The following is a 14,744-nucleotide window of genomic DNA, read 5'->3' as shown; positions in this document are numbered from 1 at the left end:
CGGTAAATACTGTTTAAAGTGACGTTAGCCTGCAGTTAGCTTTGCCCGTTAGCCTGTTAGCTTCTTCTTCGTGATTCCATTAGTGTGTATTGCTTGCTCCGGTGCGGTGGCAGTCAAGTTGCAAACATGGGTTTCTGGCCAGAGACACCAGGGGGAGATGAAAGACCCTCCAATCATCCCATAAACACTTGTATTACCCCCACAGGGACTACGAAAAGGATTTATTAAGGTAAACACGTTACTTAGTACTGCTTTAAAGGGGCTAGATGCAAGTTCGTCATTTTATACTCATTACTGCCACCACAGGTCATACGTGTAACTGCACCTTCTATATTAAGCTCGTGCATGAAGGCACTTCGGACCCAAATTAACACCTTTTTGAGTGACAGTGCAGGATTTTAGAGGCAGTTGTGGTGAACAGGTCTGAGCTCATTCTACACATAAGGACATGGATGGAACATGTAGGGGGAGGAAAATACATAATATTAACATTTTTAAACTCTGTATAGTCCCTTTAAATAGTCTCTTTAATAATGATTCATACGTTTACTTTAAACAGTGTAAGTTAGATACACTGCCTGACCAAAGTCTCGTGCTCCCTGAACCACTCTTTCACAATGAATGAATCCTGGCATCATCTTAGCATTATGCCTCAGGGAAGAAGTAATCCATTGATTTAATAACCTGGTCATTCAGGTCATTCATAGTGTTGCTGAACAAACTGCAGCTACCACTGATCAATGTTAGTTGAATCCAGGCGGTGACTTCGTGGGGTCAGGCAGTGTTTTTGCTTTACTTTCTCCAGCCCGTACCTCCATGTCCCAACAAACTGCACAACTGGTTCCAATTTCAGCTGTTTTTATGAGAGAGGGATTGGTGGTCACGCTTCCGTCTGTCTCCCTCATGGAAGCTGTGGATACATACAGTGTCTTGCCTACCAGAGTGTGGACAGGGAGGGAATTAGGGTCCACGTACAGTGCTCTGAGAACCTTGTAATGCGCTGTAAAAATACAAGCTGTTGTTTTTATTATCATTGAAGAGAAGTTGGGTTGTTTTTCTACTCCAAAAAACCCAGTGCATGTAACGACTGGAACTACAGTTGTAGCCCTTGGCTTTACCTCGTGGTACAAAAGTGACATCTGGTATTTACTGTTTGTGTTGCCTCATTCTACATCCTTTTTTCACCTAAATTTGTTGAGCGCTGTGTAAACGAATGTTAGATCATTTCTGCAAACACACAGGACTGTAGCCAATGTGCATATAATTAGCAGTGAATGCCTCCGCTGGCACAGATGAGCTGAACAAAGTTGAGTCTAATAGGTTTTCTTCTGATAAACTCTCTCCTGGCAGCCTCTCAGGCAAAATGTTTATTTCCTCTCGATCTCTGAGTCAGCGTTTCAAAGTTGAATTGGGACTAAACCGAAGAGGCCGCAGCCTGCTTTGTAACCAGTCAAACAAGTACAAGGCAGTGAAACAAGTACTGGCCACTGAATTCTTAAAGGTCCGATGCCTGATCTTTCCCACTTTCATTTCATGACAGAGGCAGATCGTGAAGTTTAAACTTTTAGCACATTCATAAAATCCTTATTTTTCAGTGGCATGAGTTTATATGCCCGTTTCACAATTTTAATATGGAAAAGTGCAGGCCTTTCTACACTTTCTACATCTCCACACGCTTGATAACTCACATTAAAGGTGCATTTTCTGTTTGTTCTGAACTTGCTGAACACAATCTGCAAACAGTTTGGTCAATTTTGTTAAGTATAAGGACTAAACTCGAGTCATTTTCTTTGAAATACTAATTCTCCAGGGTGAAGTCCACCTAAGTCGCATTTTACACAAGTGTTTTTGAAGCATAAGTAGCTCTCCGATGTTCTTGTTGTGTAAAAGTAGCTCGCCAGGTAAAAAAGGTTGGAGACAGCCTGCTTTAAAGTATTTCAATATCAATACATTTCACAGCAGCAGCCAGCCTACTGTAATTCCTGAAATGCTTTTTGACCCATTATCAATGGAGGTCCCTTATGTTTAATGTATAAAATGCATGTGATCAAGCAAAATAACTTTAACTCGACAATCAGGACAAAATATTTGAAGATCAGTGGTCTCCTCCTCAGCCTTGTGCACTCGAGTCGTTGACTGCTCCAAATATGCAATACTCAATCAATTCAATGTATTTGTATGTCTCCTTAGCAACAGCCAAAAGGTGCACCAGGTCATTTAAAAAACATTCATGTGTTAAATGTTATCCTTTATCCATGATTTAAATACCAGACAGTTCAGAACTTGGGACTATCTATACACTGGCAATGGGACCAAAAGTTGAGAGATTTAAATCTAGTATGAGCTTTCAACCATCTGAAATAAAACTTTATTAAATAGAGAGATTTGTGTCCAGTGTGGAAAAATACAAATAGGCTGCAATACATTACTACTGCAGATAAAACAGTTTACATGCCCTGGCAGAATTTATCTTTTTTTTTTCACTCATAGTTAGTGGTTGTGTGAAGCCGTTTGTGGTTAAAAATGAAGAAAAGAATGTAGGAAAATGACCCTGACTCAAAGTTTACCCTCGTTCTGTGGACAGTATTGCCCCCTTTAGCATCAATGACAGCTTGGAGTGTTTTGTGGTCGTTGTGGAGAAGGTTCTGTATAATCTAACGGTAAATTCCTCTTGATCATAAACCTTTGATCAGGGTCATTTTTGGTTTCTTTGTTTTTTCATTATGATTTAAAAAGAGCAAACTCCGCTTCACACAACCATGAGGGAAGAAAAACTTGTTGTATTCTTTGAAAAAGGGTCAAAAAAATTCTCCCAGGGTATGTAAACTTTTGAGCACAACTGTACATTATCAAAGCCATAGTGCCCAACATTTCACCCAATAAATAGAATAAAATACACAGTGTTTATGTGGCTGTAATCTTGCTGAGAGCTGGATATCACTGGCTCGTCCACAAACATTAGCTTTAAATACTTTAGGTCCACTTCAAGCTGCTTTGTTTTGACAACCCACTGCTTTTGTAAGGCTGCAATCTTCCACAGAGTAGCTTAGTCCTTGAGCGATGGTGAAGGCATGTGTGTATACTGTAAATCTTCAACATGTTTAGCATAAAGCATTAATATTCCATGTGATTTTTTTCCCACAGAGACACTTTTTCAGAAATCTGGGCTCCATTTTAACATATGCTTTCATTGGAACAGTCGTCTCATGCTTCGTTATTGGGTGAGTTTCCCAGTGTTCTCGGTAGTGTATTGTCTGACGGAAAATGAAAATAAATGTGTGTGTTTTTTAACAGGAACCTAATGTACGGTGTGGTTAAACTGATGCAAGTCACCGGACAGTTATTGGACAAGGTCTACTACACTGACTGCCTTTTCTTTGGTGCCATCATCTCCGCTACTGATCCAGGTATTAAGATCACAACACCACAATCTCACACACTGTTTCCTTTTATTAATTTCTCTTTTTTTTATATGTAAAGTGACTGTTTTGGCTATTTTCAACGAGCTCCACGCAGACGGAGACTTGTACGCGCTGCTGTTTGGAGAGAGTGTGATGAACGATGCAGTTGCCATTGTTCTGTCATCGTGAGTAAAACACCTGTCTAAATTATATGTTATTTCATTACACTGCTCTGCCTTTCACCCTAAAAGGGAGACGGTCCTTCCTGTCTCAGGCTGTGCTTTGTCTCCCTCTGCTGGATGAGTTTAATTACTTCCTACTGCAGGGGGGGTCAAGCTCATTTTGGGTCGTGGGCCGAAATTCAGCTCCCACGGTGGGTCGCGGGCCACATATAATGTCAACAGGAAAATACTATTGAGAACCATACCGCCTATGCTCTGCCCAATCCCGTCAGACCTTGGAAGCTAAGCAGGGAAGGGCCTGGTCGGTACTTGGATGGGAGACCGTTTGGGAAACACCAGGAAGACTAGCGAATGTAATGCGTGAGTGAGTGAGTGAGTGAGTGGTGGTGGTCGGAGGGGCCGATGGCGCAGACTGGTTGCCTCGCTTCCGTCAGTCTACCCCAGGGCAGCTGTGTTACCACCACCGAGTATGGAGTGAATGAATAGTGCAATGTAAAGCGTCTTTGAGTGTCCAGAAAAGCGCTATATAAAACCAATACAGCATTATTATTATTATTATTAACATTACATTTTTCTGTGATTTGGTCAAAGCCTCAACTTGACTGTAGCCTAATCAATGACAATGGCTCACCCCCAGATTCCACATTCTCCGTGCTCGCCCCGCTCCGCTCCGTTCCACTCCGCCCCGACCTCCGCAGCACATGCGTTGCTATGTTGAACGTCCACTCCGCTCCGAGGGGCCTACATCGCCTCTCCACCTCGCCACGATAAAAATACGGATCAACCCTATTTTCAGGTCCGTCTGCGCCGCGTCAGCTCCGGCCGGATCAAGCTCCACAGTTCAGACTGCACCAAACGGGAAAGAGAACGACAACAATATCCGTATTTTCAAAGTAAATACCCTCCGAGAGGACTTTATTTTAACGAAAATGTCACTATTTCACACAAAGTGACCTCGATAATTTCCTCTGGGGAGTTTATCACAAAAACAATCACACGACCCGATTAAGCTTCTGTTGCTTTCGTTCACGTAACTTTTTTCCTGCCTCTCTCTCCCTCGCGCATGAGGGGGGCACAGGCTTCATGCTTCAACGCGGTATAGCTCGCATGCTCATAAATAGTTGTTTATTATTTTATTGGGAGTTTTATTTCTCAAAGTCGTTGCTTTGTGCACGTGGTCCTCGTGGAGCTGGAGCACTGGCGGAGAGGACCGGGGCGGACTGAAGCGGAGACAGTGGGCGTTGATGTCGCAGCCGTTTGGAGTCGGGGCGGAGCGGATTGGAGCTGAGCGCACAGGCGGATGATGTGGAATCCCGGGGTTACCGATATTGCACTTTACAAGCCTGTGTTACACGTTTCTCAAAATGCTACATAGTAATTATTCATTGACTCCACACTTAAGCTGTTATTGAAGCCACAGCCGCCCCGGGACAGACTCTCCATTTACCACGTGGCTATAATGTGTTGTTCATGTCCTGAGCTCTTATTTTATCAGTGCCCTCTGCTGGACACATGTGAAAATCTGTCATTTTTTAACCCTGCACAGGAATAGGCTAGAGACTTACTTTTTTTTTTACATACTCTGGAATTTATGCTCTACCAAGCAGGGGCCGAATGAATTCATCTCAGCCCGCCGTATGTTTGACACCCCTGGCCTACTGTTTGCAACACAAAGCTCAGACCTCAATCAGACTACTCATGACGAGGCTAAAAACCTCCAGTATGGATCTCTTCACCAGACTCTCAACATTTTGTATAAAGATCTGGCTCATCCTGTAACATATGAGACAATATTGAATCATTCTCTGTAGTAGATCTGCTCCTTGACTCAACACTGAATATTCAAGTCAATGTTTATGCAAATGAAACTACATAATATTAAAGTTTTGCTCTCTTCTGCAGGTCTATAGTAGCCTACCAGCCGAGTGGAGCGAACACCCACAAGTTCGATGCCTCTGCCCTTTTTAAATCGATCGGAGTCTTTATCGGGATCTTTAGCGGCTCCTTCTTGATGGGAGCAGCCAATGGCGTCGTCACTGCTCTCATATCCTTTACATATGTGCTGCAAGTTTTACAAATACACATAAAAAAAACACATAAAGTGGACATCTTTGTCAGCAGCTGTATATTATGTTTTCTTAACATGTTTCCCACGTGACTAAGTTCACTAAACTGCACTGTTTCCCGCTGCTGGAGACCGCATTGTTCTTCCTCATGTCGTGGAGCACCTTCCTTTTAGCAGAGGCTTGTGGATTTACAGGTGAGTTTTCATTTCACTTTTCATTATTTTCACAAAGTAGTTAAAGCTACAGTTTTTGCAGTAGAAGAAACTTAAACATTTGATGAAAAGATGTTTATTTGCATATTATTCCGCCAAACCAAATCACAAATCACTTCATGACTTTTTTGTTTTGTTTGAACTGCAATTTCGTCCTTTTTTCTCAATGTTTTTATTTACTTTTGCAGGTGTTGTAGCCGTGTTGTTCTGTGGAATCACCCAGGCGCACTACACCCACAACAACCTCTCAGAGGAGTCCACCAAACGCACTAAACAGGTACCACTTTAACCTCTTAATCAAGCATGGAGTGAATGAATAATGCAATGTAAAGCGTCTCTGAGTGTTCAGAAAAGCGCTTAAATAAAACTAATGCATTGTTATTATTATTTATTATTTACCCCCGTCATCACCAAGTGCACTTTCTCCGGTTCAGCTTTCCCAAATCTAAAAGACCTACAAAACTGATGTAGAAGGATCGCTTTTTTGTCACTTTTCTGTTCCCCTTTTTGTTACATTATCATCATACATTTTTGTCACTTTTTTATCTCGGTTTTGTCACTTTGGTCAAGAGGCTTTTCGATTTGGATTAAACCAAACTGAAAAAGGACAAAATGGCTCAGTCAGGACTGAACCAGCGATGACATCAAGAGGAGACCAAGACTTCAAGTAGGACTAAGTCAGGAATAAACCGGGGCTAAATTCACCTGAATCTAATCTATCTAAATCTAAAAGCTTCTTGGAAAAAACATCAAAACATATGACAAAAACACAACAAAAAAACAACACGAATTAGGCACAAGTGAGGTTGAATAAGCAATAGAAAAAACATCAAAAGGCAAAAAATACCAAAACACACATTTTCTTCAGTTTGGTTTAATCCAAATCTAAAAGCCTCTTGACCAAAGTGACAAAACCGAGATTAAAAAGTGACAAAACCAAGATTAAAAAGTGACAAAACCGAGATAAAAAAGTGACAAAAATGTGACGATAATGTAACAAAAAGGTCTTGAACAAAGCAACAAAAACGTAGCAAAAAAGCAACAAAAATACGACAGAAAACTGATGACAACACGAGGAAGAATCTTATCAGTTTTGCAAGTCTTAGCTTTCAAATGAGCCATTAGACCGGCCTATAGGCTGTAAGCTCAGGTCGAGAAGCTTTTAGATTTGGGTAAAGCTGAACTGGAGAAGATGTACTCGGTTCAGGTGGGAGTTAAGAGGTTAAGACGAAACAAGGACTGAACCAAGAATGCTAAATGAGATTATACCAGAAATATTTAATACTGAACCACATACATCTAAACCAGTTGTATCTCGTACGTAGAATGATTTCTTTTCCACTGCTGCTCAAAGTGGAAATATATAAAAGTTACATTTACAGCTCTAAATCAGAACTGGGCCAACAAAAGGTTCCTACTTTTTGGAAAACCATGTCACTATCATCATAAGGTGCTTGTCCCCAGTGCCAGATGGCTGTAGTGACCCGCCTGCTGTGGCCTTAATCTGGCTGTCTCAGGACGTCCCGCCACTTTCTCCAAACGGGGGGTGCAGTCTTCGGGACAGGGGGCAGATTAATCTGTAGAAAGTGGGAAAAATAGTGTACCGCGTTTCAAAGTGCTCTGTAATGGCTGTTTTAGTTCTCTTAGTGTTTTCTTCAGTGACTTTCTAAAATAACAGTGTGCATTTGAGTTCATGACCTGTTAGAGTATCGACATCTTCTCTTCCTGCAGCTGTTTGAGGTCCTCCATTTCTTGGCTGAGAACTTCATCTTCTCGTACATGGGACTGGCTCTGTTCACCTTCCAGAACCACATCTTCAGCCCAATCTTCATCATTGGAGCTTTTGTATCCTTTCAATCAACCCTACTATAGACGTACTTTAATAGAGTTCCTCTACTATATATCATACTGCATGACAACATGGGCCCAGGCCGCTCCCCCATCCTCTAAACCAGTGGTTCTCAACCTGGGGGTCGCGAGACAAATTTGGGTGGTGGTCGCCAGATCATTTAGATAAAATATATACATGTTTTCATTAGCATATAATCTAATGTTTTATTGTAGCATGTGTTTGCAATTCAATATTCTATAGTTTGATTACTTTTATTTCAGCCATGTTTTATTTTCATTGTTTTTTAAGAATTATGTCGGCTAATGTTCCTATTTCTCACGTTGTGACCCGGGCGGGGGGTCATGAACCCCTTTACCTGTTATAATGGGGTCGCGGCTCCAAAAGGTTGAGAACCGCTGCACTAAACACATCAGGTCATTATACAATCAAACTATAAAGATTATGGACAAGAAGCCAATCTGCTACCATCACTGCAATATTCGTCAGAAGTATGAATTGTTAAGCTTTGAACGCTTAGCGATTTATGTTTTCTCAAACTAATTTTCAAATGTCTCAATTATGAAATGCATTGTCCCTGTCAAAAAATACATAAAAATAAAATAAGATAAATACTCTACCGTAAACTCTACTATAACGAGCTATGTTGCAATGAGATGTTACAAACGTTCTTAACCTGTGCATCAGATCGCCATATTCATCGGTCGAGCCTTGAATATTTACCCGCTCTCCTTCCTCCTAAACCTCGGACGACAACACAAGATCTCAGGAAACTTTCAGCACATGATGATGTTTGCAGGTAAAATAAGTCAAAGCTTCCTGACTTTTATGTGATTTTGAATATACTGTAGCTATATCACTATATGTAACGATATACGATACCGCTGTGCAATTAACGATATTGCACTAAACCAACACGACATGTTCCATTCTCCTTAAACACAAATTGTTAGAAATTTGCACCACAGCAAGACTAAAATTTAACTAAAGTAGGAATGTTATGTTACTTTTACAAATGTGTAAATTCAGTGTATTTTTTGGCTGAGTTTGCAAAAACATGTGTCGATCTCAGTCCGATGAAGACTTAAGCGATGTTGCCATATATTGTGGATTCTTGTGATATGGTATCGATTGCCTGGCTTTGCCATACTACTCCCTGTCCATTCCACGCAGGGAAGCTAGTCTGGAACGGGCGGGCCTAACGCGCACAGATTGTCAGTGAAATAAACCAATCAACAATTAGCAGATGTGACGTCAGCTGTGTCCAATTCACAAAATATGAACTGAATATAAACTGACGAGCGACTCCTTGATCCATGCTTAGTTTTGGCTAATAACTTCTGCACGTGTCACTGTTGATTGAACTACAACACAGCGGCGCAGCGAGTGACGTAACCTTGTCAATTCTCTGTGACGGTCGTGATTGGTTCGGCCTCAGCCACTTGTTTACCGTGTATGTCCAGACCGACCTTCTCTTGCGCAGAAAAGAAGTGGGTGCGGTTTACCAGGCTAGAAAAAAATATGCCATCCCCAGCATTCTGGCCCCATGCTGGTGATTTTTGGCCACTACTCTGTAATAACTGACTTCTTGTGGCAGGTTTGCGCGGGGCCATGGCGTTCGCTCTGGCCATCAGGGACACGGCGACCTACGCTCGGCAGATGATGTTCAGTACAACTCTGCTCATCGTCTTCTTCACTGTGTGGGTCTTTGGAGGAGGGACCACGCCCATGCTCTCCTGGCTCCATATCAGGTAATGCTTACTGAGAATACTTTCAATAGAGATAACAAGCAAAATATACAGTAGAATTCGGGCTACTTGTTAAGTAGATGCAGCAATAATGTGAGACAAAAGCCAAGTATACCAACATACCAGAATCAGAATAGTTTTTATTGCCATTGTTTGTAAACAGGATCACAAACTAGGAATTTTAACCGGACCGGACTTATAACGGTAGGGCTATAGGGGCATGCATGAAGAATATTAAATAAATAAGATTAAAAAACAAGAAGTAAATCAAAGAATGAGAAGTAAAATGGTAAGAGGACATAGTTGACATGGAACAGCATTGGATTTACATATTGTGTAAGTGTATAAAGTGTTAAAGTGTTAAAGTGATAGCAGCGGATCTAAGTGTGGACCACCATGGCAACCTTCCTCGGCGCCATCTTGGATATAATATGAGAGATATATAATAGATATATTATAAGGCAGCTATCAGTCCATAAATATATTATTTTAGAGTCACTAATAGTTATTGATCTTGATAACCAAGTGCATTTTCTCCGGCTCAGCTTTACCCAAATCCAAAAGCCTACTGCCTTTAGGCCAGTGTAACGCCTTATTTGAAAGCTAAGACCTACAAAACTCATCTAAACGTCACTATTTTTACATTTCTTTTCATTTGTTTATTTGTTGCTCTTTCGTCACATTTATTGCACTTTTCTGTTACTCTTCTGTTGCGCATTTGTGGCTTTGTTTTTGCTTGTTCATCACTTTTTTTATCACTTTTTTGTTGAGTTTTCGTCACTTTTCTGTTGTGACCAAAGGGGTGATGAATAAGCAACTAAAAACGGGACGAAAAAAGCTATTTAAAGAAGAGGAAAACACGACAAAAACGGGGCGAAAATCACAATAACGCATCGACAAAAACACACCTTCAAAAGCACTAAGTAACTCTTGCCCCTAGAGGCCACAAGCGCAACTGCAGGTGTCGTAGCAAGTTGCCATTTTTTTACTCATCAATTGTCCGTGAGAGTAAATACTACACTGACAGAAAAGGTGAAGGGAGAGAGGGATATTGTACATCCAATTACATAATGAAAATATATTTTTTCACTCAGACTTGGCTGTAAATACTGTTCAATTGGCACTAGCCCGCAGTTAGCTTTGCCCGTTAGCCTGTTAGCTTCTTCTTCATTCTTCATTAGTGTGTATTGGTGGCTCCGGTCCGGTGGAAATCAAGTTGCAATTGTGATTTTATGGCCAGAGACACCAGGGGGAGATGAAAGACCCTCCAATCATCCCGCTAACACTTGTATTACCTCTAGAGGGACTACGAAAATGATTTATTAAGGTAAACAAGTTACTTAGTATTGCTGTGTTGACAAAGCAAAAAAATCAACAGGAAAAGGCCGACAAAATAGTGACCAAAACCGTACGAAGAAGCAGCAAAAGAGCATCAAAAACCTGCCGGAAAAGCGACAGTAACAAAATAGCAACAAGGAGGTAAACGCAATCAAATACCATAAAAAATGTGATAAAAAACACAGTCACAAAAAAGTTACCATCAGTTTTGTAGGTTTTCAAATGAGGCGTTACTCTGGCCTATCGACTGTAAGCTTTTAGATTTGAGTAAAGCTGAATAGGAGAAAATGCACTCAGTTAAGAGGTTTAGGCATATGAAACCAATCGAACATAGTAATCATTATAAAAATCTGATGCATGTGCTGTTAGAGTTGAGCCCTGCATCACACCTCACTCCTCCTTTTATCATTACTACTGCAAAACTACAGGAGCAGTTGTCCAGTAGATGGGGCCATAGCTCTCCTCCAAAGTCCCTCCATCCCTCCTCCACTTAAGCTGCTCCCTGTTGCTCTAGATCTCCTCACACCCCCCCCAAACAAACATTTATCAGCAGAGTCCCATATTAACTTTGACTGAGCTTTTTTAGCTTGAGCCGCTCACTGTACTCTGCGCATTGGTCCGTTTTGTTGCCTGCGGACCATAATTCATTGCTCCCATTTGATAAAGAGGATTATGTCGTGCCCAAGTGTGCGTGTGTGTGTGTTGCAGGCCGATCTGTTTAATATGAGTAATGCCTCTTAGTCCCGAGCGAGAGCTATTGTGTTTTGGGTGACGAGCTTTGCCAAAAATCTCCTCTTGTACTCAGCGCTATGGTAACCGGGCGGATATGAGGCGAAATGCATTGTGGAGCTCTGTATACAACATGCATAAATTTACACATATTATTTGATCCTCACAGCCACAGGTTTGCAAACTGTTGTACGCAAGGTGATGCAGCGGAGTCATAATGTACTCTTGAGGGAGTTAAAATGGAAATGTTGTTTATCAGGCCCAGCATTCGGTCTGGTTCAGGTATTATTTCTGGATCCAATTTAGTTCAGAATAAAGGTTGGTTGCTCTCTGTGTTGGAGTTTTTTTTTTTTAAACATGGGTGAAGGGCGCTCTCGGGATTAGGGATCAAATCTGCAAAAAAGGCTACAAACCCTGGCACTCTAAAATGAATATTTATAAGCCTTTATTAATATTTAGCCAACATGTTTCGACTGGTCAGGGCGACGACACACACGAGACTCATGCGTGTCCTTAAACACGCATGAGGCCCGCTGTACGCATGGGCGAGTTCCCATTGCACTTACAAACTCACAAACTCACTCTCATTCATCCTGGGATCAGCGGTGGTCCTATTGTACATGTTTTTAATGGGAAAAGCAGGAGCTCCAGGGAGAACAGTTGAGATTTCTTGTGTCAAAATTCATCAATGTTCACAAGGCTTTTCAGAGTGACTAGAACAGTGCAATATCCTGGAGTCAGTTCACTTAAAGCCACACCGCGTAACATTTCACCCAGTAAATATAATAAAACACATTATTATTATTTTACTGATATTTCTGTTGTTGAACAAACAAACAAACAAACAAACGGGAGCCTCTTACCTCTAACAAGACCTGAATGTAACTGCTGGAGATTTGGACTAAAGGCCAAATATGAGATTTAAATAGGTCAGGTCCTCATCCAAATCCATTCTTTGATTACCTACTGCAAAAATAGTGTTTTCTGTGTCTAGCTGATCATTAGGAGCTTGTTTTGTATTGTTGGCAACATAATCCCGACTGTTACGGAGTTTGCCTTTAAATAAAGCCTGAGTCTGTTCAAATCTACTTGTCATACTCGTCGGGTTTATACTCGAGTTATCTTGCTTTACAGACTTGGTTTAGTTTAATCATGGTTCTTTTTTAATACTGTTCATGTTCAGTACCAGTGGATAGATAATGTTTTGATTATTTACTTTGAGTTCCAGATACATGACAAATTCACACTCATTTGCACGATTATGTGCAGCATTTGCAGTTGCAACATATACACAATATAACAATATATATTCAAATAATGTGCATATTCACATATTTATTTTCAAACTTGACAAAGGAGTGGGAAGAAGTAAAAACTATAAACTAGTAGAGCGGGGAAAAATCGATTTGATTTAAAAATCGATTTTCTTTAAGAATTTTTTTTTTTTTTTAGCTCTCTGCTCAGAGGAAGATCTTACTGTATTAATGTGCTAAGAACAGAGCCCACCTACGGATTTTTGCTGTTTTAGTAGCTCAATCCAAATACGGTATAAATAATTTGGATGTTTAACAATCTTTTGTTGTACAGTGACTTTACAGTTAGAGAAAGTGTTTGCCTTTACAGTTTTGTTTTTGTTGATGCACATTAATTAAACACACCATATATATATATTCAAAATATATTCACAGTTTGCAGTTATTTTGTTTTAAAGGGGCTAGATGCAAGTTCGTCATTTTATACTCAGGTAATATGTGTAACTGCACCTTCAATATTAAGCTCGTGCATGACGGCACTTCGGACCTGAATCAACACCTTTTTCAGTGACAGTGCAGGATTTTAGAGGCAGTTGTGGTGAACAGGGCTGAGCTCATTCTACACATTAGGACATGGCTGGAACATGTAGGGGGAGGAAAACACATAATTTTAACATTCTTAAACTCTGTATAGTCCCTTTAAAGCTCTATAAACGAGTAAATGTTATAAATACATGGGGAGGAGCCAATAGTGGAGCAATAATAATAGCATTCAATGGTTGACACATCCAGCCTATGTGCCAACCCTTTCTTGAAAAGGCTGCTTTAGAGCCGGGGTCTCCAACCTTTTTTACCCAGCGAGCTACTTTTACACAACAGGAATGTCGGAGAGCTGCTTAAAACACTTGTGTAAAATGCGACTTAGCTGGACTTCACCCTGGAGAATTAGTAGCCAAGATTATATTTCAAAGAAAATGGCTTGAGTTTAGTCCTTATACTTTCCAATATTGACCCAACTGTTTGCAGACTGTGTTCAACACTTTCAGAACAAACCAAAAAGTGCATCTAAAATTTGAGTTATCATGGGTATAGAGATGTAGAAAGCCTTTGGCGAGCTACTGGTTGGAGATCCCTGCTTTAGAGAATGTTATTAGACTTAAAGCCTATGTAAAATAAGTTTGCAAATCACTAGGAGGAAGCTAGTTTGCCTTGACATCTTGGTGCTTTTGTAAAGAATTCGCCTTTTGATCTAGATCTTAAAATATCCCTCGCCTCTTTGCGCTTCTGTCAGCCTACAGGGTACCTGCGCTACACAAAGGCTCTCCCTCCTTTTCCCTTCATAATATACTTTCTGCCTATTAAGGGTGATTTGTCTTCATTTTGACATCACACCAGTTGCCATCTTCCTGACTGAAATGAAGAGTAAGTGGCTCAGGAGAAAGCTGCGGGTGAATTAGTGCGTGATAGAAGGCTTGTGCTGAGATAATAAGCATCTGATGTTTGTGACAAGGCCCACTGGTTTTCATCACCGACTTGATGAGTGTCTATAGGGGCTTACATAACTCAGCATAACTGAGAAACAATGTATATGTTGGCAATCGCTGTGAAAATACATCGTCTATAGTGTGCTTTATACTCTCTGCACATCCTGGAAAGCCTGGGCAATGGAAGCATTTACATTTTAAAATCTCTATTAGTTTAAGTTGGAATTTAGATAAATTAGGGGTGCAGCATGAACCTCTGGGCCCTAAACCGTCTTGTTGTGCTCGTACCACATGGTTCTATATAACTTCAGCCCCCTCCCTTCTCAGGACCCTGGGTAAACAGTACAAAATCAACACCAATGAATGAGGGTAGTTTATTTGGTGCAAACGAAAGAACATATTTTTCTCTCGACAAGCATTTTTAATTGAATAGATTGTTAAAGATGTGGCACTTATTTACCAATGATGTCTTGGCCTTAGCA

At 40.7% G+C, this 14,744-nt stretch overlaps 1 protein-coding gene across 1 annotated transcript in view; it reads left to right on the top strand.

Moving 5' to 3' along the window:
• slc9a7 (solute carrier family 9 member 7) overlaps positions 1 to 14,744 on the top strand; it is a 53,609-nt gene that overhangs the window by 7,657 nt on the left and 31,208 nt on the right. The window contains exons 4-12 of the mRNA XM_079574911.1: positions 3,145 to 3,221; positions 3,295 to 3,407; positions 3,481 to 3,586; positions 5,486 to 5,627; positions 5,738 to 5,843; positions 6,050 to 6,138; positions 7,593 to 7,706; positions 8,398 to 8,509; positions 9,308 to 9,461. Coding sequence (XP_079431037.1) covers positions 3,145 to 3,221; positions 3,295 to 3,407; positions 3,481 to 3,586; positions 5,486 to 5,627; positions 5,738 to 5,843; positions 6,050 to 6,138; positions 7,593 to 7,706; positions 8,398 to 8,509; positions 9,308 to 9,461 — 1,013 coding nt within the window. The remainder of the gene's footprint in view (positions 1 to 3,144; positions 3,222 to 3,294; positions 3,408 to 3,480; positions 3,587 to 5,485; positions 5,628 to 5,737; positions 5,844 to 6,049; positions 6,139 to 7,592; positions 7,707 to 8,397; positions 8,510 to 9,307; positions 9,462 to 14,744) is intronic.

This window comes from Gobius niger, assembly GCF_951799975.1.
Source record: "Gobius niger genome assembly, chromosome: 17".
NCBI classification, from domain to species: Eukaryota; Metazoa; Chordata; class Actinopteri; order Gobiiformes; family Gobiidae; genus Gobius; species Gobius niger.
This window is presented reverse-complemented; position numbering and strand designations above follow the sequence as displayed.